At 50.3% G+C, this 22,486-nt stretch overlaps 2 protein-coding genes and 1 long non-coding RNA gene across 5 annotated transcripts in view; 2 read left to right on the top strand and 1 right to left on the bottom strand.

Moving 5' to 3' along the window:
- Nucleotides 1–812: 812 nt before the first annotated feature.
- FADS1 (fatty acid desaturase 1) lies at nt 813–15,215 on the bottom strand. Of its 2 annotated transcripts, XM_074336485.2 has the most exons (13): nt 15,085–15,215; nt 14,599–14,796; nt 12,478–12,588; nt 11,704–11,901; nt 10,874–10,975; nt 10,644–10,772; nt 7,270–7,330; nt 5,270–5,346; nt 4,251–4,348; nt 3,952–4,048; nt 3,630–3,709; nt 3,420–3,545; nt 813–3,096 (listed from the first exon to the last, which is right to left on the bottom strand). In XM_074336485.2, the coding sequence occupies exons 2-13, from the start codon at nt 14,788–14,790 to the stop codon at nt 3,045–3,047; spliced, it is 1,323 nt and encodes a 440-aa protein (XP_074192586.2). In that variant the 5' UTR covers nt 14,791–14,796; nt 15,085–15,215; the 3' UTR covers nt 813–3,044. The 2 variants fall into 2 exon arrangements, with proteins under 2 accessions (XP_074192586.2, XP_074192585.2); XM_074336484.2 differs by lacking the exon at nt 15,085–15,215 and having other exon boundaries at nt 14,599–15,003.
- LOC109459519 (mammaglobin-A-like) overlaps nt 13,379–22,486 on the top strand; it is a 53,274-nt gene continuing 44,166 nt past the window's right edge. The window contains exons 1-2 of one of the 2 annotated variants that reach the window (XM_088789634.1): nt 13,379–13,612; nt 14,259–14,451. In XM_088789634.1, coding sequence (XP_088645760.1) covers nt 14,331–14,451 — 121 coding nt within the window. In that variant the 5' untranslated portion in view covers nt 13,379–13,612; nt 14,259–14,330. The remainder of the gene's footprint in view (nt 13,613–14,258; nt 14,452–22,486) is intronic. The other variant, XM_088789633.1, reaches the window with a different exon arrangement.
- LOC148755972 (uncharacterized) lies at nt 15,076–20,135 on the top strand. The gene is made up of 3 exons (XR_012497603.2): nt 15,076–15,216; nt 15,711–15,795; nt 19,997–20,135. It is a non-coding gene; the product is annotated as an uncharacterized LOC148755972 (long non-coding RNA).

Here is a 22,486-nt window from a genome sequence, read left to right on the forward strand (position 1 = left end):
AGGTCAGGGATCTTAGTTTTGTTCATTGCTGCCTCAAGCAATTAATGAATAAAACCAGTTTTTCTCAGATTGAGCCAGGCCACACACTTGGAGCTCCATTTTCTGATTCAAGCAATTTGATCCTAAGGCTGCAGTAATGGTGATGGGTCCCAGAAATGGTGAGACTTTGGAGTTATAACCTCAGTGCAGTAGCTCTCGTTCAGGGCTTGTACCCTGAGGTAGACATCCATGGAGTGGTTTGTTTTCCTCTTGCTTTTTGAAGTTGAGTTGTCTAGTCTTGTCTAGATGCTTAACCACTGCACACTGCAGGAACAATCAGTTTTGCAGATTTTTATTTAGCATGTTCTAATCTTGCTCAAAGATTGCTATTTGAATAGGATGGAAGTTAAAAAGGCATGGCTTTGTGTAGTTCAGCTCTGGCATTGTGCCTATAGAGAGATTTTGGTAAAGACTTATGGGAACTACCCATACTGAGACTAGAAATGAGTTTAAAGGGGCAAGCACATTGCCTCATGCTAGGAGGAAGCAATGCACATAAAACCTGGCTAGCATATGTAGGCAGTTTAGCACTGGAACATGCAGGTGTCATGGAAAGAGGTTGACTTTTCTTGCCATAATCCACCCGTACGTTGTCATCTTCCAGAGGTCCTGATGCTCCTTTCTCTGCCCGAGGGGCTTGCTTACACAAAGGGGACGCTGTGCAGGGACTCAGTCAGAAGTTAGAGCCACAGAGGTGGATGGTAACTTACAGACACACAGTGAGTCCTGCTGACTATGCAGCAGGGCACTGGATTACAAGTGAATCACCTTCATTTGGTCAAAATTCACTTTATTTTTCAACTTTATTTCACTGGAATGTGGTAACAAAATTGGCACACAAAGGATACTAATATTGGGCCTAATTAAAGAAAATGCCTCCAGGTAAGTGGTAGGAAGAGGAAAGTAACAAAAGCTGGAGTTTTTAGACAGTGAATTCAAATGTTAGTTCTGCCACAATCTGAGTTGTCCTGTCTAAGCCTGTTTTCTCATCTGTCATTGGACTTGAGATCACTCACGTTACCACGTTAACACTCTGAACCTTCTGTCACTGGTATGTCCGTTTTTGGCCATGTGAGACCACACTGGTCCAGGCTAAGGAGAGAAGGCCACAGTGGTTGAGTTGCTCTGAGGATCTGGACTTGGCTCAATAAAGCTTCGCTTGGTTTGCTCAGATCGGGCATCCTGGCCCAAAGCCAGGCCTGACAGGCTGGTGACACCATACCTAAACCTTAGGTAGCAGGGGACAGAGGGACGGGGAAGGATGGGCATCTGTTCTGGAGTGAGGAACCCAATGAAAATAGAGCTCTCCAATTCTGCTTCTCATTTTTCTACCCCGACTGTTTTAAACCAGGTTCTTCTCAAATGGAAACGATCTCAACTCTTCTGCAACCTGTTCTCCCCCATCTGTTTAAATCGTTTTGTTTTGACAAACTCCTAAGAAATCAAAACAGCCTTTCCATCGGTGCTGCCTCTAGGACCCTCATCTCCCTGATTGCCGTTCTCCCAGAACTAAATGCAAACTCTCCCAGGACTGTGCTTTGTCCTCCCAGTGTCCCAAAGCTCAATATGCTTACAGTAGATGATGCTGAACAGGCGAGTAATCCCCTCACCGACTGAAAGGCCGTGGGTGTGGGGAGGGAAGAGGGGTGGACGCTGATGACAAGCCCTGGAGTTAAGGTGAGACTCCTGGGGTACATTCCTATGTTTGCTCTCTAGAGATGGGTTAAACTTTTTATCTGAAAAACCAGGAAATTAAAAAATGACATTTCAATATTAGACTGCTATGCTCAAGAGATCCTAAATTTCTACCTGGTCTCCAGCAGAGAAAGACACTTGAACAGAGCTGACAGTCTAAGAAGCCCAATGACAGCAACCATGATCACAAACTTCTGTTTTTTATCTTCCCATTTTCTGGTTTTGAACTAAAATGATTACATTTAACCCCACTGCTCCTGCTCAAAAGTAATGCTATAACATAACCTAGGTTGTAGAAAATTTCTTACCGCCCTTATATTCTTTACGACTGAAACTTGTGTTTTCCTCATGACTAATTCAGTGTCTCCCAGCTTGGTCACTTGTGCTCCTTGACGATATTGTATTAAACTTGGAATTATAGGTAGGGAAGCAAAGAGAAACCAGGAGGAGCCCCCATTTGTTTCTAGGGAGAAGATTAAGTTGCCCCATCTGCTCACTTGCTTATGGAGCAAGTGGGCTCCCTGTCCAAAGGGTGTTTTGTTCCTTGGGTGCTGGTTAGAAGAGGTGCATCAAAAGCTGAACTGATTTTTAATGGCCAATAACTCTCCGTTAGCCATTTTTAGCAAGACCTAGGACCTAATGCTCTCTTGGTACCTTGGATGGAACACGAGACCAAAATCAGTAGAGGCAGGATCCTTTAGGACCAGGTGTCTCCAATACCTCTGCCCCGTGTGCTTTGCAAAGGAGAAATGGCTTCTCCAGGAGCCTGAGGCAGACATGTCACCCAGCCCTAGAGTGAGCTGAGCTCCAGGCCTCAGAATTCTATACACTAATGCTTCCTGTCTAAATCTTGCTCACAAGGACAAGCTGCTCTAGCTCCCTCTAGCCTGTGAACCTCAGGTTTGTAGGTGAGGGTGGAAAGGCACTGAGAAGTGGACCGGTAAGATGAGCTCACCCCTTTCCTGGGTGGAATTTTAGTGCGAAATCTCTTCCTGATTTCTGGGCTTAGTAGGTCCTCGCTATTCTAACACCCTCCTGACTCCCTCTTTGCTCCTCAACCATCTGTATCTGACTGACTAGAAAAAGGAAATAACAAAACACATCCCTGCCTCAATAGCTCCATCTTTTCTAGGGGGCCTGCATGTTCCCCCAACCTCTTTGAGTCAGAGCTGCCTAGAAGATAAAGGGGGGTTTAAGCCAAGTTTTTATCTCGTCAGACCCACTCTCCCTCAATTGTAGAACTGTAGTGGCATTGCCCTCAAGCGCCCCTTTGCTTTGGCTCCAGAGGCTCCTCTTCCAGATGGGGGCTGTTACTGGTGAAGATAGGCATCTAGCCAGAGTTGCCCGGACTCCTTCAGTGAGCTGCGGGGACAAGATGGGACAGTGAGACGGGGCGGAACCGAGCCCACAGCCCCACCACCCAGCAGCTCACAGAGGTGTGGAGGCCCAGCTCCAGGCCTGAGTCCCCTCACGGGAATGCTTCCCCTCCCCTTTGCCTGAGAAAGAGCTTGGGCCATGGCACTGAGCAAAGGACTGACCAGGCCACGACACCAAGAGTGCCCTGCTTTTGCCTTGGTGACCGCCATTCCAGATTGGGGAAACCTTCCTGTTGCTCCAACCCCACACTTCACCACCAGCCCCAGTGCTCTGCCCTGCCAACCATCTTCCCAGGCTCAGATACTCACTGAACAATGTCGGCGAAGGCTGAGAGCAGGGGCTTGGACTGGTACTTGATGCCGTGTTTGGCACACAGGGACTGCACCAAGGGAGCCACTTTGTGGTAATTGTGTCGCGGCATTGTGGGGAAGAGACTTTAGGGAGAACAGGGGAAAGTCAGTGGCTCCTCTGCGCCCACCACCTCCCCCAGACCCTGCTTCCCAGGTCTCCCCACTCACTGGTGCTCAATCTGGAAGTTGAGGTGTCCACTGAACCAGTCATTAAAGGCGGACTTGTGGACGTTGCACGTTGCCTGGAGCTGGAGGAAAAGGTCAGGGAGAGAGAGCGTGGCTCTGGGAACGAGGTGGAAAGGCAGCCCAGCCCTCTCCAGGTAACGCTGTTAGAGAGGAAGGGCTGTGGGACTGTCCCTGGTCACTCCCTTCACATGGTGGCAGGAAACTTCAAGCTATGAGGCCACGCTGCTGGGGGCTTCAGTTGTCCCTGCCCTGCGTCTCTGCCTACCCACCCCGCTCGTAGCTGTGTCAGGTGACGATCCCTTACCTGAGTGGAGACCCAGTCCACGTTCTGATCGTAGTCTATGTGCATGGGGATGTGGTTCATCTGTGTCACCCACACAAACCAGTTGCTTTCCAAGAACCTGGGGGGAATGGCAGACAGAGAGAGTACAAGCAGAGTCTGGAGTTCTGTCGCCCTCACATAACTGCTGCAGCCTGGCCACCGCCCCAAGCCAACAGCTGAAACGCCCTCTGCTACCTGAACCCCAGCACAGCCCCCAGGCCAGACTGCTTACTCCCAAACACCTCCTTTTCTTTGCCAATCCCTGCTCCCCCATCAAGTACCTGACCACGAAGAGAAGGCCCAGGAAGCCCTTCATTCCCAGCAGCGGCACGTACGTGAGGAAGACGCGGACGTAGAAGGAGATCATCCAGGCCAGGTCCTGCAGTGAGCGGCAGAGGACACTGACACACAAGGCACCTGCCTCGTCCTCTTCCTCTCACGTCACTATTTCTTTGTACGGTGTGGCTATTCTCACACCCAGACTGGAACACGTCACCTCTCCTCCTGGCAGCGTCTCCTCTCAGTGGCCCAGTCCTCAAATACCTAGTGCCACTGCTCCGTCCTTCAGTTCCTAGTGGGACCACCAGCCCTCCGTGCCCGTTTCCTTCACAGGCTCTCCCTGCCTGCAGCCCCTCCCAACCCATACAAATCCTTCATCCCTCCCTCCTGCTGCCAGATGAAGCTCCCAGCACCATGGCGCAGTGCATGCAGTGAGTACCCTGACCAAACTGCCAGTCGCTTCTGCATCACACTCCTCTCCTGACACTTGAGTCGCCCACAAAATGTCCAGTGGACAAACCCCCCACTTCCCAGCTTCTCTGCTCAGAGTCCATCCTCCCTCCACCCCACCTCTGCCTGGCCTCCCAGACCAGCTAGAAAAGTGACTTCACAAAGGCTTTTCTGACGTCTCTCATCAGCTGGGTGTAGTGGCCCCTTTTGGAATCCAGAACCTTTGGCCTGTAACTCTTCTCTGGTGTCAGCTACACCCTGCTTCATCACAAGTGTCCTGAGAGCAGGTGCCGTCCCTTCCTCTGCCACACTCCCCAACCTGGCCCTGGCTTTATGCCCAGCGCAAGAACCTCAGGAGACACTGCCGAATGAAACAGGGCATGGGCCGTCAGGTTGCTGCTGAGCTCAAATCACCCCACCTGGAGATAAGGCAGGTCTCTACCTGGTTCTACTACTCTGCTCTAAATTAGGCCTGGAGTAAATCAGTGGGGTTTCCCCTGGCGAACCCCTTTCCCCTCCCTCAGGGTAATGGAGACAAAGGATGTGGGCCTCTTGGGCCATGGATACTCACCACCCACTTCTTTCGCCGGATAACAAAGTAGAAAATATACCACTGGAAGTAGAGAGGCAGCAAGGCTGGGGGCCCAACTGGGGAGGAAACGGAGACAGGGAGGAGGTGAGAGTAGCATGATGGTTACTAAAGGGTTGGTTAGTGCTGGAGGGATGGCCTCCGGCATCTCTGCCATCTCCTCCTGCCCCTCCAGCTGCCTTGGCACTCCTTAATCCATTGCAACTGGCAGGCACTAAAGGTTGGCATGAATGCAAGTCTGAAGAAGGCAAAATCCCAAGAGGATGGCAGGAGGGGGAGGGGTGGGAGTGGCATTCTTTTCCAGTGGAAGAGGGCAGCTGGGGAAATTCAAGTTCCACGACTGAAACTTGCTCTGCTCCCATGCCTTTAAAAGGGCACTGCTAATACTCCTCGAGTTGCCCTGGCAACAGCCCTGCCCCTGCCCGGGGCCTTCCTACTGAATCTTACACCTGTCCTTGCAGCATCTGTCCTGTGATCCTGGCTGCTCCACCACCCACGTAAAAGGACAGGAGCAGCGGAGAGAGAGAGAGAGTTGGGGGGGGGGGGGGCGCGGGGACCCTGCTGCTCCTTCATGGGCTGAAAGCTTACTTCCTTGGACTAGGAAAATGAGCTTGTGCCATCCAACCCAAAGCCCCAGAGCTCACCTCTAGGAAGGGGCTGAGTGGCGTCTCTCAACACTGGGAATTGAGGAAGTGGATCCCGTCCTATGTGCTATTCCGTTTCCTTTTCTGTACCCCTTCCCTGCATGGCCCTGATGCTACCTATAACCCCCACATTTTAATGCTGACCCATGGCTCTTCTAGCCTGAGATGACATGCACTCTAACATTCTTCTGGACGTTTCTGTTCCAGCTTCTACCCCATCACCCTTTCTACTGCAGGGATGGTTGGTAAAAGGCAGTTAGGATAAATTCCTTTGAACTAAAATGGGATCAATGGAATCATCCCCTCCTTTCCTTTAAAAGTTTGAATTTTTAAAGTTTTTTTTTTTTTTTTAAGGTTTTATTGAGGAAGGGGAACAGGACTTTTTGGGGAACAGTGTGTACTTCCAGGACTTTTTTCCAAGTCAAGTTGTTGCCCTTTCAATCTTAGTTGTGGAGGGCGAAGCTCTGCTCCATGTCCAGTTGCCCTTGCTAGTTGCAGGGGGCGCAGCCCACCATCCCTTGCGGGGGTCGAACCGGCAACCTTGTGGTTGAGAGGACGCGCTCCAACCAACTGAGCCATCCGGGAGCTCAGCGGCAGCTCAACTCAAGGTGCCGTGTTCAATCTTAGTTGCAGGGGGCGCTGCCCACCATCCCTTGCGGGACTCGAGGAATTGAACTGGCAACCTTGTGGTTGAGAGCTCACTGGCCCATGTGGGAATCGAACCGGCAGCCTTTGGAGTTAGGAGCACGGAGCTCTAACAGCCTGAGCCACCTGGCCGGCCTGTGAATTTTTAAAGGAGTTTTAAAACTTCAATTTTAAGCATTATGGAACAGATTTTTAAAGCAGGGAACATACAGCAGTCTTCAGAAAGAGCTTAAGACAACTTCAGAAATGTTTTCTCCTTTTTCCAACAGCTCCTACAATCCGTCTGGGTCCAATCCTCCCATAGCTATATATCTACCTCTGTCTCTCTGGGGGAGGGACTGCACCCCACTGGGTCACCTTGACCCAGGTCTCTGTTTGACGGTGAGTTTTAAGGTGAGGTTTAAGTCTTCACTGGGATGGCCCCACACTACCACTCAGCTCTCTTCTGGAAGCCAGGGTGGGACTGGAGGAACTAGTTTGTTTCCAATACAAATGACCTTTGACCAAACATTAACCTGTTGACTTTGCTTAGTTGAAATGGTAGACTGCTCCCATGCAGGGAGTAACCTGTTGGGAGTGGAGTACTTCTTCCCGCCTTTACATAAAATGCCATAATCCCTTAGAGTCATTTCCTCCTCATTCCCTTCAGCCCCAATCCCAAGGGAGTCCCCCTGTGTTGGATGGGACACTCACTCAAGAAGAAGTATTTGTGCTGGTGGTTGTATGGCATGTACTTTTTCTTCTGTTTCCCAAGCTGTGAAGAAAAGCAAACAAAAATCAGCACCCACAGACCGGGCACCCATTCCCCTCCTCCTCTGCCCTTGGCTGTTCCCTGCTCAGGAGTTCCGGCCTATCCTAGGGACCATCAGCTTGTTATTGGAAGGTGCCAACAGGCCCAGCCTTAACTCCAGCACCTGGCACATGAAGCCCGGGCTTCGATCTGCTAAGCGTGCCACACCACGGCATGCAGCTCAATGGCCCATGCCCACATGAGGCACGGACACAGTGATGTCTTCAAGTCCTCAGATGCCTCACGTTTATCCAAAATCCTTTGTCATAACTTGTCCGGGCCCCTCCACCTTCTCCCCCTCCTTTTTCCCATCTGATACTTTTTTGACACCAGTCTACATGGACATCCATTTTTACCCCAACACACGTCAGTATTCCCTGTATATCTAGCCCCCGATCTTCCCCATTAAAATCTTTTGGTCTCTTAACTTCAACATGAGCTTTATAAAACTCCTTGAAAGCTAAGCAAAGTTTGGCAAATATTTTAAACAGGATACTAAGAACAACTTGGCAATCTGAAGATTCTGGCTTTTCCTAGTAGGTGCTGGTTATTTTGTAAGCCTCGCTGCTGAAGAGACAAGCTGGGGCCACCAGGTCGACCAGTCAGCCTAGTGTGAGCACACAGAAACCACAGCAAAGCTCTGCCGTCTCACCTGATGGCTCTTTCTGCTCCTCTTGCCCAAATTAGTTCTGGTAACCAGAGAAGCACAGGGCACAGAAGGAAACCTACCTAGAGCAAAAAGCCTGCTCATTCTTTCATGCATCTACCCACTGTTTTGACAGGTCATTTATTGAAAGGTCATTCCTTGCAAGATAATTCTGCTAAACGAAGCATTCTTTCTGTATTAACTGTTTCTTTCAACAGGTATTTACTGAGCACCTACATGTGCCTGGCACTGTCCTAGGTGCTGAGGATACAGAGGTGAACAATAAGAAATTCTTACCCTGATGGAATTTATAATCTGAGGAGAGGAAGCTGGTGATAAATCTGTCAACAGGGCTCAAGGTAGTTACAGATTAAAACCAGGAAAATATGACAACGTGAGGGAGGCAGCGTTTTGGCGAGGGTGGTCAGAAATGGCTTCCCTGAGGTGCTGACATCTAACGTGAAGACTGAATGATGAGAAGGGACTAGCAACGTAAAGATTCAGGGGAAGAGCATTTAAAGCAGAGGGAACAGCCAGTACAAAAGCTTGGGATATTCAAGGCACAGACATGAGGTCAGTGTGATTGGGGAACAGTGAGCAACGGGAGAATAGTTGAGAAGACCAGAAAACTAGGGATGGCCAAATCATGTCAGACCTTCGAGCGTCCCTGTAATTAAGGCCATGGTAAAGAGTTTGGATTTTATCCCAGTGGTGATGGGAAGCCATTAGAGGGCTTTCAATGGGTGTGGCAAGATCTGCTTTGTGCTTTAAAAGACTCTGGCTGGCAGTGGGAAGAATGAACTATAAGGGGAAGGTACAGTCGCAGGCAGGCAGACCAATGAGGAGGCTGGAGCAATAAACTAGACCCCAGATGGCCCAGACCCGGGAAGGGGAAGCAGTGGAGCTGGAGAAGTCAGTGAATTTGGGGTATTTCCAGAGGCAGTGTGAACAAGGCTTGCTGACGTGGGAAACTTCATCTCACCCCAAGCTACAGTAACAGAGGGAGAAACCAGAAGAGGAGCATCTGTCGTATTTGCTGGCTGGGTGGGCAGATACGGGCCTCCTACTTTGGAACTGTTTGGAAGGGAGCCCTGTCCACTCCTGCCTCCTTGAATGGCAATCACATGCCATCACAATCCTAATAACCGCCCCACTGTTATTTGACTGTCGGAAGCCAGGGGGTTATATTTAGGGTCAAGTGTCCCCTGCACCTCTTGTCCTCCAGAGGCACCAAGGTGGATGCCACTGGATCAGCCCAGGGACCAATGGCCAGCTAAACGGTCCGCATAGAGTGAACCAAGCACCAAGCAGCCGGTAGCCTAGGCATTTACAAACATACTAACAGGCAGCCTACCTTCAACCTCATAACAAGGCCAAAAAAAAAAAAAAGGCTATTTTGGTTCCAGATCATTCTCTATTTTCAGTATCTACAGATAGGAATTTCTGAAAACCCCAGTGCCAAGAAGCAATAAAGGCAGTAGTGTGAGAAGGTTCTCTTCCACTTATAGAGTCCTACCTTTTTTTTAACCTTCTACAGTGACAACAAAAGTGCTACCAAGAGCCCCACGTTCCGCCTGATAAATAACCCCCACTCCCCGCAAAGCAGCCACCAGAGCCAGGAAGCCAGGGCTGGTCCCTCATCCATACTGTTGACCATCGCAATGCTGGCCATGTGGGAAACCCAATGAGCCCGTTTAGGAGGTGGGAAAATTAGGACATTATAGACAGGTGAGACACAAGCTTCAAGCTAGGGGGCTCCTGGTGCCAGGAGAGCCAGTGCTGCCAAAGCCTTTCCACAGAGTTCTTCTCATGGCCGGAGGGGAGGGGAGGGGAGGGCTAGGCCACCTTGAACTCCTGCCTGGAACTGAACTGTGTTCAATGACAGTTTACTTCTTGGCAGGCTGAAATGTCATAAAATGGTGGAGGGGAACCTGGCAGAACTCTGATTGCAGCCTAGAGCCTTGGGACAAAGGGTTTTACATTAACTTTTCAAAGAACTCTGCTAGCCATTCAAAGCCTTTTATTGCATTATGCTCACTAAAAGCTCACTAGTCTCCCTCAGGCATCCTTCCTTTAGCAGCTAGCTGCATTACGATTTTTGCTCACAACCTCAGATGACAACTCAAACCCAACACTGACCACCCTGGAAGTGAGACGGATCAGGTGGGTGGGAAGAATTACTTGGTGAATGAATGTTCCAGCACTGGGCATCAAAGAAGAGTAAGACAGTCCAGCCCTTGGTGGGGAAGACTGTGACACAGTAGGACATCAAAGTGTAAGAGAGAGGAATACAAAATGGGCAGGGGGACACCTGCCTGGGGTAGGAGTGGCAACAAAGTACCCAAGGAGGGCCATCCATCACCTCCAAGGATGAGCAGGGCTTTGCACAGTAATCTCCTGGTCCTCCTCGGATCCTCAGCAGCACGTAGGGCCTTTACACAATCACTATTTTGCTGCCTTGGACTCACTAGGGAGGACAGCTGGTTCTGTCCTGGGCCCCCCATTTACTGCCACAACTTCCAAAGAGCCGGGCAGTCAGCCCCTAGTGTCTTCCCCACAATGACAGCATTGTGAGCATTTCCCCCAAAGTGCTCTGTGCTGGCGGGTTACGGTTCTCCAAGACCTGCTCACCTCCACAGAAAGGATCTTCCCCAAAGCAAAGAAGAAGGGGTGCATATTGAGGTCTGGGTCTTTGCGGAAGCAGTTGGGCTTGGCGTGGTGCTGGAAGTGCATGTGGTTCCACCAACTGGCAGGGGCCCCCTACAGAAAGCAGGACATGAGTATGAAAGCTGTGTCCCCCTTCCCCCCAGGCAGTCCTTTATCGACTCGAGTTTCCAAGAACCCTTCCCTATCCCACTGACCTTCAGGTGGCCAATCACGAAATGATGTAGCAGGTGGTTCCATGAAGAGGTGCTGAAGACAGACAGGTGCCCAAAGTCATGCTGCAGCCAGCCGGCCTGGGCCTGGGCAAGAAACGTTAACGCTGAGCGCAGCTCACCAGCCCAGTGTCCCTCTCACTGACCCCAGCCACTTGTTCAGCTTCTCTGTCACCCACCTAGGCCTGTGATGGCTGCAGTGTCCTAACTGAGCACATCAGGAAAGGCGTCAGAAAGTCTGGGTCCTAACTCTGGCTGTCCCACTAACTCACATGACAGTTGGGGCAAATCACTGTCCCTTCCCTCTTCTTCGGTTTCCCCAGCTCTGGAGATACGAGACTTATGATGGACTGAATATCCGCCCTACAGAGAATGACAAACTCAGGGGCAAGCAGAAGGCTCGGCAAATGGGTGTGGACAGCCAAGCATTAGGGCCCACGCATTTCAGAATGGTCGGCAGTTCTGTGATGAGGAAGAAGCCAAGCTTTACTGAGCAACCTGAGGAACCTTGGTTCTTGGCACACTTGGGCTGTGGCAGAACCTAACTGTGAAGATTCAGAGGAGAAACTCCACAGGAAGAAGGGAACCCTGGAAGAAGCAGCTGGAAAGGCAGTGAGAGAAATGAAGGTGCACAAGTGGCTACTGAGCAGATGAAAACCAGACAATGCAATGTGTTCTCCTTCCGCACTGACTCTCCCCCACGTCCTCAGCTCTGCTGCTCAGAGGGCAGAGCGCCTCAGCCTCCTGTGGGTACAAAGATCTTTCTCTAGGGACGCTGAGCATGGCTGTGCTCTTGACAAGCCAGAGGCTCTCACCTGAACTGTGCTGAGCAGCACTGCACAAATGACGAAGGGCACGAAGGATGTCCCAAAGACCCAAAGCGTGAGCCAGGCAGCGACATCCAGCAGCAGGATGTGCAGCAGGCACAGCAGGAAGAAGCCATGGTTGGCCTTCATGAGCCCCATCCATTCCACTGTGGCCCGCAGCTCTCGGAAATCATCGGTCAGCTCTTTCTGAGAAAGTGGAGAGGGAGCAACTGTTATTCTTCCCAGATGCAACCCCACACTGCTGGTGACAAGGGTCCTTTTAGGCTTAAGGACTCCCACTGAGGTAGCTGCGGGAAGCCCACAGTCCTAGGGAAAAACACCACAATACGAGGAAGGATGACAGGAGGAGGTGCTGTGGATCATGCCTAAGAGCACACGGCCTTTGGAAGCTAGACTTGATTCAAGTCCCTGCTTTGCCATTTACCAACAGTATGATCCGGGGCCGCATTGCGTAACCTCTCTGAGCCTCAGTATTCTCGTCTGCAAATGTGAATTTATGAGGTTATGCTTGGCAGGCACAGAGCAAGTGCTCAAGATGGGTCTCATTTTGATGATGACGATGGTCGTGGTGGTGGCCTTGTGAGAACCATGGGGCCCAAAGCTCCACTCCCTTGGGCCTGTGACCCAATGACTATGCAGAAGAAGCAGGGACTCAAGATTTCCAAGAATACTGACTGTGGTCACCTGTGATCCTGTGTAGGACTTCCTTCTACCCCCTGCCCCTCAACAACCACAGGATCTCCAAACAGCAAACAGTCTCACATTCTTAGTGGGCTCAAAGCTGGGCTGCTCCGGAGACAGTTCTCCAATCAGGAGAGAGTTCATGTACTTCTTCACAAGGCCCTTGTTGATGTGGAATGCCACAAAGGGATCCTGCAAGGATGGGGAGAAGGCAGAACAGTGAGGAATCCAGCCCAGCCCCTGGACTCCTAGCGGGTTCCCAGCAAAGGCCATCCTCCTGACCCAGCAAGGTTTGTACCCAAGTTCAGAGACTACCTTCATCCAGCCAGCTGTCTTTTGAGGGTGCTCAGACCTTTTCTGGGTGTCCACAGCTCAGGATCACACAGCATCTGTGGTCCAGTAAGAATGGCACCACACGGACAAATAGGGTGGGGGGAACCACAAAAAGACCTCGCTGGGCTGGCCTTTCCTCTGTAGGTTCTAGGAACAGCTTTTACACATGAATTTAAGTGTATTGGTGAGAACCAAACGGATGGGTAGAGCTATGAAACTTTTCTTCTGTGGGACTTTTAACAAGCCTCTCTTTGAGCCAGCGTTCTCCATAAAAATGTGATGAGGGAGATTCCCCATATCCGAACTGGAGAACTTTTCCATTTCTCCCCCTTCCCTCAGCCCCTGTTCTTGGTAGGCTTCCATATTTCGCCTAGCACTTTGACCATCCCTTTCCCTGGCGCCCCTAATTTTGGTTATGAGAGGTGGGGTCGTTGGTGATGAGATTCACGTCTGTGGGTCAGGAGGCCCCAGGCCCTACGGAGAAGCTGCAGGCGAGGCGGGAGCCGGGGCGGAGCCGGCGGCCGGTGGCACCACACAGCCGGACCAATCGCTGTCCCCGCCGCTGCAGGCCCCGGCCCCAAATCACACTGCAAGAAACCTTGGTGTTACTGCCTGCTCCGTCTACGCATGCGCCAGTCCCCGCCTAGGCCTTTGGCCGCCGTCTGGCCTCCCCAGCGGTCACTCGGGTGACAAGCGCAGGTTCTGGCCTCGTCCTCCAGGCTGGCCGCGTCAGAGGGAAGGGCGAGCCCTCACCCTGAAGCGCCTGTGCTCCGCTGCGACATAACGGGAACCCTCACCCTCGCTCCGGGATGGCAAGGATGGAGGGTGGGGACAGCTTAAGGGGGTCACATCGCAGGGCGCAGGTTGGGGAAAGGATGTTGAGGTAGGGGGCGTGGCGAAGAGAACGCTCCAACCTTTGGGTCCCAAACGGTGACCACCCCACCCCCAGCCCTCCAACCCAGCAGGGAGGCGCCAGGTGCCTTATCTCCGAGAACCGGTGGTTTAGAAAGGGGAGCAGTAGGACCCGGGCTCGGGCACGCCCTGACCCAGCAGTGAGGCCCGAGGAAGTAGGCTTGCGACCCAGCACCGGTCCTACAACCGGGAATGCAAACAGCTAGATGTCTGCTGCGGCCAACAGCTGGACACCCCGCTGGCCTGCGGCTGAGTGATCTCCCCACAGGATTCGTGGGTCATTCGGGGTCCTCGCCAAGTGTATGTTGATGCAGGCCACCCAGCTTCAGCACGTCACTCTCATGAATGCCTATGCACCAGCAGCCGCTGGCCCTCTCTGGCCCGAGCGGTCCCCTCCCGCCTGCACTCTGTGCAGGGGTTCCCAAGGCAGCGGGAACCAGGTGGCTTCCCGCCTCAGCCCTTTGCCAGACAGTGATTCACTCCCACGCTCACGAGGGTAGCCAGCATGCTCTGTCCAGACGCGGCTGCGCTCCCCTCCCAGCCACCGACCCCTCCTTCCTCGGCCGCGGCAGCACCTGCCGTCCTGGTGGCCTGCATCCTCGCGCTCCTCCCTCCAGCTCTGCTCTGGGCCTGCCCACGCCTGGAGACCGCAAACTCGCGGCCACAGAAGGAACGCACCCACGGACCGTATGGCTCTTTGTTTGGTGTGCACGTTGCTGGCCTCCATCTCCACTGCCCCGACTCTAGTTTTCACAGCCTCTCCTGCCCTTGCACCCCGTGTCCACAGCACACCCAGTCACTGGTCAACAGGTATGCTCGGGCGCCTCTCGGCTTTCTCCTGAATTATTACAGTTGGTGTTCGGCTGTGGGAGCCCAACTTCCTGTCTCGCTCACTAAGCCTCCGACCCCCGCCGCCCGGCCCCGCCTCCTCCCGTGCCCCGGTCAGGCAGTGCTCACCGTGGCATCCTGTCCCGCGTAGTGGCTGATGACCCGGGAGCCCCCGGGATGCCGGCGGCTGAACTCGCTGATGTTGTACACCTTCCGCTCGATCACCAGCCACCGCTCTTTGTCGCGCCCGGAGCGTTGCGCCACCTCATCCCAGGTGAAGTAGCGCGGGGTCGGACCGTGGGCCGGGGTCTCGGGGGCCATTGAGACCTGGCGACGCCGCGCGCCCGCAGGGGAAAGGGCTGTCAGGCGCGCGCTCGGGGCCTGCGGATAGCGCGCGCGGGCCTCGCGTGCTCCCGGAGAGGGTCCGCTGGCGCGCGCCGGGAACCCGGCACCACGCGCCGGATTTTCAGCACCCGCGGCCCGACCGCCCCGCCCCGCCGCGCGCGCTCGCATTGGTCGAATCGCGTGGCGCGGAACGAGCCCCCGCCTACTGGTGCGAGCCGGTTGTAGCAGGCCTGGGGCTGCCGCGGACGCGCGCCCCGTCGGACTCCTTACCAGTGTCGCTGCTGGATCCCACTGCCCTAGTCGCGGCTTTCGCTCCCAGCGGGCACCGCGCGTGGGATAACGGTTCCCGTGGAGGTTCCTGGGTGCAGGGCCGGGCTCGCGGCGGGCTGCGGCCCCGAATGCGTGAGCGGCCCCGGGCTCTGGGGGAGGAGTTGGCTCAGGCGGGGGCGGGGCGGCGAGGGAGGCGGGCCGGCTGGCGGGATTGCCAGTGGAGGCAAGGGGGGTGGGGAGGGCTGTTCCTGCGGCCGAGGTTGTCCCTGGGTTGAGGCTGACCCAGTGGGTGAGGCGGTCCCAGGGGCCTCAGCTTTAGGCTGTGAAAACCCTCGCCAGTGTCCGGACGCTGACCCTCCAGGGATGCAGCTGAGAAACCTCCTCGGCACGCTGCTCCACCTGTTGTGTGGCCTCAAGTTAACACCGAGAATTCTTGGCAATTACCTTGTGAACTGCATGATTGTGGTTTACCGGGTGTGTGTGTGTGTGTGCGCGGGGGTGTTAATGCTCTACTTTGCTCAGTAAAACGTTAAACATGCCCCTCAATTTTTCTAACCCTGTTTGCCTTTTTTTGTTGGTTTTATTTTTGTTCTGTTTCCAAATTAACTGGGATCCTTAAATAAAAGGAAGCGGCGCAGACTTGTAGGCGCTCCTGTGTGAAGAGCCTGGGTCTTCAAGCTGAGGGATCTACTCCACTCTGGAGGCACCTAGGTAGGAGCTGTAAAAAGCCTTTAAATAGAGAGATTTGGGATTCTGACTTCTAGGCTTCAGGAAGGAGTGAGAAAGCGCCCAGAGGCTGAGGCCCGAGTAAAGGTGCTGTTGCAGTATGAAGAGACCCAGAGTTTACGTGCTAAATTTTATTTTTTCAACACTTTATAAAGCACTTACTGCGTGCTAGGCAATTGTTCGTAGTGTTGTGCAAACATTAACTCATTTAATTCTCATAGCAACCCTATGAGGTAGAAACTAGTGTTAACCTCACTTACAGATGGAGAAACAGCCACTGAGAGGTTACATATTTTGTCACACAGCTAGTAAGTGGCGGGGCTGATTGGAACTGGCCGGTGCTCTGAACTCCTTGGCTCTACTGTGTCCCCTCTGATTATACTAGTATTTGGGCACTTTGATGGGACTCTACAGACAAGGGAAAGGAAGCAGAGCTTAACAGACTATATATGCACTGAGCTGTATATAGTCTGAGTGAGGATGATACAGAATGGATTGGGAGAAATATGGCTAGATTTCTGGTAGACAAAGACCTTAATCCACTCAATTCAAACCCCTCATTTTATAGATAAGAAGGTTGAGGTTCAGAATGGGGAAAAGACTTTGCAAGTCCACGTGGGGAAGCTCAGGTGACCTGGCTTCCAGTTAAGATGGCAGGCTGCTGCACCTTGCTCAGGAAGGATGGTCCGTGCAGCTATCCCTCTGTACAGCCAATTTTCCATTAAAAAAAACCTTGCCTAGCAACTCGACAGTGTGTAACAAGAGTTATAAAATGATCTGTATTCTTCAATCAAGTAATTTCATTCTTGGGAAAGTGGGGGATGGTAGACTGTGCAAAGATGTTTATAGCAAATTTAATAGCAAATACTGGAAATGACAATAAGAAAATTGTCAGGCTCACTGGGCTATATTAGAACAGTAAGGAATTACAGAGTGATTAAAAGTGACCAGGATGTGAATTGAATTACATTGATAGATAGGAAATACTTTGCAGTGAAAAAAAAGTAGAACCCCAAAGTAGTACGGACTTGGTGATTATAATTATGTAAGAAACCCATGGGTATTAAATAACAGAAGAAAGTCTGCCATGATGAGAACATTTCATGGTTTAACATTCTTAAATTTACTTTTCTGTAAAGTTGCTTAATCTCATTAAAGGAAAAAAAGACCTTGCTTAAACCATTATTCCTATAGTGAAGATGCTGTGGGATAGAAGCTCACTTATACTTCTAATGAGAATGCAAATTGATCAACTTTTCTGGAAAAATAGTTTGGCAACTTTATTTAGAAACTTAAAATGTCCCCAATAATTCCATGTTTTGGGAGATAGTCTAAGGAAATCCTTTTGGAAAAATATTTAGAAACAAAATATTCATTGAAGCAATATTGATGATAGCAAAAAAAGCAACAATCGGCGCATCAGTGGAATATTATGCAGACATTAAAAATAATGTGATGAAATTTTAATAGCCGAGATCATCACACTGTAGGAAAAAACTGGAAGGAAATGATAATAGTGATTATTTCTGGATGAGTGGAGCAAGATAATTTATACTCTAATACTTTCTGAACTGTATATAATGAACACGTACAGTATTACTTTTACAATGATAAAAAAAAGTTTATTTTTTAAAAACATGCCACTGGCAGGATGATTCTTTGATTAACCCCCCCCCCCACTACCTAAAACCCTAAGTGTTTCATTCAACATTTGTGGAGTGTCTGCTCTGTCAGTTATTTCTACAAGCACTACAAATACGGAATCTAATACCATATGGATCATGCTTAGCTTAAGTTCACTAAGGAAGACGAACAAAACGGATTATAGGTCAGTAGGACAGTGGCAAATTTCTCCGCTTTCTGATACGCAACATTTAAGCAGTTTGTGTGACGTTTCTTTGCTTTGCAAGTGTTCTTATGCCAGTGTCATGTGTTTTGATGACCTCCCTAACTTGTTTAGATTCTGTTTAGTTCTACGTGATACACAGCTAGCGTACTCTAGCTTGGGGTTCTGTGTGGAATCAATAAATTTGTTGAACTAACTGATGGTTTCAACCTGAAAAAATACAGGTTCACAAGCATATAGGCCAGTAGACAAATGTCCCGTTGCCCTCTCATGTCCCTGTCCTACGAAAATGGTGAAGCAGATTGTAAACAAATCATTTCTGTGCTTAGGGGGTGGGGGTGGAGGGGCAATTGGACAAACCCTTTGCCTCTGGCCTCCGTTGATCCTAACTTGCCTTATCCAGGAAATGAATCACATGCTTAATTCCAGGTTGAGACTTGTGAATACGCTGAATTGTTGTGACTAGATTTACGAAGGGAACAAAGAGAAATCAGCTTGAGACCCTAATGCCAATTTCAATCAGACCATATTTACACGTGACATAACTGCTAATAACCATTGGAATAACCTGAGATGTGAGTTCAGATTCTGATCTGCTTAGACAAAGGGACATAATAGTCAGACAAAGGACTGGCTCTTTTAGTCAGCAAGTGTAAGAAACAATATTGGTTGTGCTCAGCCCCTGTGCAGCCTTCCCTCAGCCATTAAAGATCAAAGCCATTTTTGTAGTATCTGGCCTTCTGTGAAATTAGGTAATTTATCCGGACCCAGCGGACACAATGTTTGACACATAGCCGCTCAAATAGAGTTTACTGAGTCAGTCTTTGTTTTAAGAAAAATCATCTATAACAGCTCTCCAGGTTAATGTCAAGTAACATATTATAAAATAATTTATGACATACAGTGCTTAAACTAGAGAGAAAGGACCCTAAGATCCCACATGTATTAGAGGCAAAGGGAGAACTGGAAACAGAATTTTTTCACTTTACCACTTTCTAATGACACAGGATGTGGGGGTGAGGCGCTCATGGAAGATGGACTCATGGGATTTCCTTAATGCAGTCTGGTCGTTGTGTAGACTATTAGACACCTTGCAGACGGGTATGTTAAACCCCGTTTCATAAACAAGGTGACTGAGATTGAAAGAGCTGGGGGTCTAGGCTGGAATTCACCCCAGGACTCATTTAAACCTTTTACTTCCTCTCTGCAGGAGTTCTGAAACACTGGGTTCCATGAATGTGTTTGATTCAAGGCCACCCTGGCTCAAAGAGAAGTTGGCAGGGTCAGTTTTCAGTTCTAGCTTTTCTGGGGCACCTTCTTCCTCCCAGGTCCTTAGAGCTGCCTCTATAAAATGGGAGGAGGAGGCAGGCCTGAGCCAATGGGCCCCAGACCTTCAGATTCCTCCGGAATTGGTTGGCAGTGCCCCAGGCACCGATGTCAGCTTTTTGCCTGTCTTTTAATGAAACTTTACAGTTAAAAGGATCTTTATTTAAACAAAACAAAACGGCTCAGCTTAGAATACATACAACTGAGAAGATTGTTGACTTCACTGTAACAAGTCATCATATACATGTGCCCTAGTATATCTACCCTTTTCCCTATTGGTGGACATTTGTTTAGAAGTTTATGCTTGTAGAATAGTGCAGTGATGAGTTCTTAAAAAAACCCATAGATATTGGTTTATATGTGAGGACCTCTCATGGCCAGTGGGTAGAGCCACTCCCTGTTAATGTCTCCTGCAGCCTCATGTGAAGCTGAAATACTTAAATCATGTCTTTATGAAGAAATCACATATTTAAAGGTGTCTCTCAGCCCAACAGTTGCTGGAATTCAGTCAGGTTTGTGCAAATTTCCCTGATAGCTGGGTGCTCAGAGCAGAGAGGTGCATGTGCCCTCAGGGTGAATTTCCACACCTCCAGGCTGGAAAGCTGAAAGCAGAACTTCCCAGGCCCCTCCCGCCCTTGTCCGGGTCTCTCAACCCCATGTCCACCTCGGAGTGAAAAAGTACAGTCCTGGGACCTCAGGCTCAGAGAAAGCAAATCCTGAGCTGCTCTTCACCCTGCTCCTCCGTCCATTAGAATCCTGGGTCCCAGTCTTGGGTCCCTCGGGGTCCCTTTGCCGGGCTGTGGACATGGCTCTTTCCTGACCCGCATGGTTTGTTATAACTGGACCAGTTCGTCTAGTTCACCGCTCGCACTGCTGTCCTGCCTGGGGCCCTCCAATGCCTTTGCTGGTTGAAATATATCTTCCACATCCTGGTTTTGAGCAACAGCCTGTGCAAATGTATCATGTCCGGGAGCAGCATGACTGACATCCCTGTACTATCTTCTTGTATTTCAGAAAAATGTAGCATCCACATGTGACTCCTAGATTGAAAAGAATCTCACACACAAGGACCTCTGACGTTCCATGGTGACCTGATCTTCCCAGAAAATGTAAAGGTTTCAACATCTTGCTTCAATAAATCACTCGCCCTGCACTTCTCTGCGTGTCTTTTTATCATCCAATAGTCTCTGGTGGATGGGGTGGGTTCACCATGAAGTGGCCGTTGGGTGCTGTCACTAGTACATTTCAGGACCCAGCGTCCGGGTTCCCATGGAGGCCTGAGGTGCAGGGACCACAAGAGGCAATATTGGCTCAGGACCATCCTGCATTACTTTACAGAGTTCCCAGTCGCAGGGCCATGAGTGAAAAGGACTGTTAGGGGTAGAAAGCAACCACAAGGTTCCTGCTCCTGGGCCTGACCTGAGGGATACCCGCAGCCTCACTGTCTGGCCGGTCACATGGTTCCCAGCCAGCAGCGTCACTGCTATTCCATCCTCATCATAACCACAAACAACCTGCCTGGTCCTCACCCCTTCACTGTGCTTCAGTCCTAGTATGGTCCCGTATCACTTGTTTTCTGTCCTTTCTCAGTTTGTAGTGAATTCAGGGTTCAGCCTCCAGCGAGCTCATGTCGCTCTGCACACTCACATTGCTCTTCACGGCCTGCACTGCGCGGCCACTGCTTCACCCCTCATGTCCCTAAAGATGCACAAACAAGCTTCCAGCTGCCGTCTGGACAACGCCACTCAAGCAATCCGCACTTATTTCCGAGGGAACTGTGAAATCCACACAGTGTCTACCCCCTCCTGATGCCTCCACCACGGCCCCCATTCAGGCTAATGGAGGCGACTCAGAAAACTTGGATACATCTTAGGCCCCCGGACTGATTTCCAGGGTCGGCTGTAACACACCGTCACACACTAGGTGACTAACCTTATTTTCTCAAAGTGGGGAGGACAAAAGGCTAAAATCAGTCAGAGTCTGCCAAACACACAGTGTCAGGAGGGCAGCGCTGGCTCTGGAGACTCAGGATGAAAATCTGTTCATGGTGCTTCCAGCTTGGAAGGCTGCTGACATGCCTTGTGTTGTGCCCACATCACTATAATCAGTGCCCCATGTGACCTTGCGTTCCTCTTTCTGTGTGTGCAAGTCTCCCCATGCCTCCTTCGTGTAAAATATATGAGATGGCATTTGGAGGACACCAGAACATTCAGGAATATTGTCCTGACTCAAAATCTGTAACTTTATCACCTTTGCAAAGTCTTTCTCTGCCCTGAAAGATAAATGACAAGTTCCAGGTTTCAGATGTGGATATCTTTTGGGGACTATTATGACCCTATTGCAGCTCATCTCCTTCCTGACATCTAAGAGTCGGCTAAGTGCTGCCCCGTCCACTTCCAGAGCCACACTCAGCTCCTGTCCTTTCCCCCCACACAGCCATCATCACGGCCCATTCCTAGTCCTGCCTGGCGGGTGCTAAAGTCTCCCAAGTGGTCTCCTGGGGTCTTGATACCCTTCCCGCAGCACCCCCTACTCATGGACATCACGGTGACCCTCCTAAAACAAATGTGAGTCCGATCTTACGCCTGTGACCCGGAAATACTACACGTCATGTGTTTCTGAATGTGTCAAGCACGAGGACTTATTCTGAGTCCGAAGCCCATTCTCCAATTATAATAGGGATATTTATTCAAACTGTGATTGAGCAAATAGAAGATAACAGTTACCTACTATTATCGGTGTCTCCAACTCCCAATGGTTGACAATTAAGACTACTGCTTCTCCGCTCTCCTTATTTCCCTTTTTCTATCCCACCTCATAATCATATTTTCTGACAGATTTAGGGCTTAAAAATGGGGAGAAATGAAGAGACAAGAAAGTTCTAAATGGACTCATACTCTTTTGGGGCTGGTCTAGGTTCTCTGAGGCCAGGCTCGTTCTCTTGTGGGACTTTTCATGGGTCTGCAGAAAGCTCAGGTTACTAAGACCTGTTACTCTCCTCATGGTTAATAAAGATTCAAAGTACAAGCAGCTCTAGAAAAATTAAAATTATGACAACTGGAAAAATAATAAAGGAGTTGGAAGACAAATAATACATGTAACAAAATGATTTATGCGCAGTGGAAAGGGTAAAGAACACCAATATGAAAGAAAAGAAAAGTCCGCAAAGCTTCCATGTAGGACGTCCGTCTAACTGGCTTCTAGACTGAGACACACTGTGGTGGGAAGAAAGTCACCAAAGAAAAACAACTAGAACATTTCCCCGAAGTGAAGAACAGGAAATTGAATAACCCACTCATTCCTACATCAAAACACTTTTTTGTGACTTTTTGGTCATTAGCCTAAAAAAAAAAAGGTTTTCCTTTCAGAAAGAACCTGCAGGAAGGAGCTGCATACGAGAATCATGGTTCTAGCAGTGAAATCATTTATATCAGTTTCTCCATATTGTCAACTGTAATGGTCCTAGTGGCCAGACTTTCATATACTGAAGGCAACGGTTAGCTA

This window comes from Rhinolophus sinicus, chromosome 14, assembly GCF_057876585.1.
Source record: "Rhinolophus sinicus isolate RSI-liver-muscle chromosome 14, RSI-T2T, whole genome shotgun sequence".
NCBI lineage: Eukaryota > Metazoa > Chordata > Mammalia > Chiroptera > Rhinolophidae > Rhinolophus > Rhinolophus sinicus.